This window comes from Aegilops tauschii, chromosome 6 (assembly GCF_002575655.3).
Source record: "Aegilops tauschii subsp. strangulata cultivar AL8/78 chromosome 6, Aet v6.0, whole genome shotgun sequence".
NCBI classification, from domain to species: domain Eukaryota; kingdom Viridiplantae; phylum Streptophyta; class Magnoliopsida; order Poales; family Poaceae; genus Aegilops; species Aegilops tauschii.
Genome location: NC_053040.3, coordinates 59259005 through 59260204, shown reverse-complemented (window position 1 = coordinate 59260204; position 1200 = coordinate 59259005). Strand labels below are relative to the sequence as shown.

General features: G+C 45.7%; 1 protein-coding gene across 1 annotated transcript; it reads right to left on the bottom strand.

The window, feature by feature from the left end:
* Window positions 1–322: 322 nt before the first annotated feature.
* On the bottom strand, window positions 323–790 carry LOC109784542 (uncharacterized). Its single transcript, XM_020343145.1, has one exon. The coding sequence runs from the start codon at window positions 788–790 to the stop codon at window positions 323–325; it is 468 nt and encodes a 155-aa protein (XP_020198734.1).
* Between the last annotated feature and the right edge of the window lie 410 nt (window positions 791–1200).

Below are 1200 nucleotides of genomic sequence, written 5' to 3'. Positions count from 1 at the left end.
TAACACATATATTTAGCATGTCCAGTTGACAACAACTAAACTTGTTTATAGCAAACCATAATAAAAGATACTCTCTCCGTCCCAAAATAAGTGTCTTTTATACTAAATCAAAGACACTTATTTTGGGACAGAGGGAGTAGTTGAGATCTCAGTTCTGTGAATTACAATACATTCGAATGATAAGGCATTGAACAAATAATAATGTAGAAATCTCACTGCAAAATCGAATCAACAAAACACCGGCTATTGCCGTGCAGGTGTGCATGCATTTGAGAAAGGCACATTTTTTCATCGGAACATTATTCACATATACATTATTTCATTAGCTTAGGTACCTACGCATGCTCTTGATGTCAAGGATCTTCTCATACTCTTCGAGATCGTCATCGTCACCAATATCATAATCATCAAAATCATATCTAAGGGAGTCCATATAATAATCAAAGTAAACCTCGGCTAATTCTGGATCAGGCCGCCAACAAGGATGATTTCCACAGGCAGGGGAGTAGGGATGGTAGTAAGTACAATCAGCCAGGTACCCATAGTCCTCATGATGGTCGCTTTTGTACTCACGATCATCAATGTTGATCCGAGCAGGCTTCACTTGTAGCCTGTCATCAATGGCAATAGGTTTGCACTCTCGCATGTTAAGGTACTCTAGGTCGTGGCAGTTTTCAAGAATGGCTACCAGTCCTTCACTGTGGAAAGTATGGCCGACAAGATGCAAGGAACATAGCTTGTGCATACTTGCAGCCGCAAATGCTACCGCGTTACCATTTGCGAAGTACATTCCCGCGACATGTCTGAAGTGCTTTAGCAAGGGGCATGCTCTAGCAACAAGTTCAGACACCCTCATACTGTTGGATTATGGATGGGCTTAGGCCCATATAAGAGACTAATCCCTGGTTAATCTTGAGGCTCATGTATGAGATGGCAGGTGGTGGGAAGTTTAGTCCCACCTTGCTAGTTGAGGAGAGTTGAGACCCCCTTTATAAGGGCTGCTCTACCACTTGCCATTGGGAGCTTGGGAAGAGGAGTGGTACACGCGCGCTCCTCCTCCGCCGCCCGCCCCGCCCCGCCCCAGCCCAGCCCAGCCCAGCGCCAGCGCTGGCAGACTAGGACCACAATCTTTCTATGTTCTGGGTTGGTGGTGTGTCCCTCACAGAAACGATTGCTCCTGAACAGGAGAAGGCGTTTAGG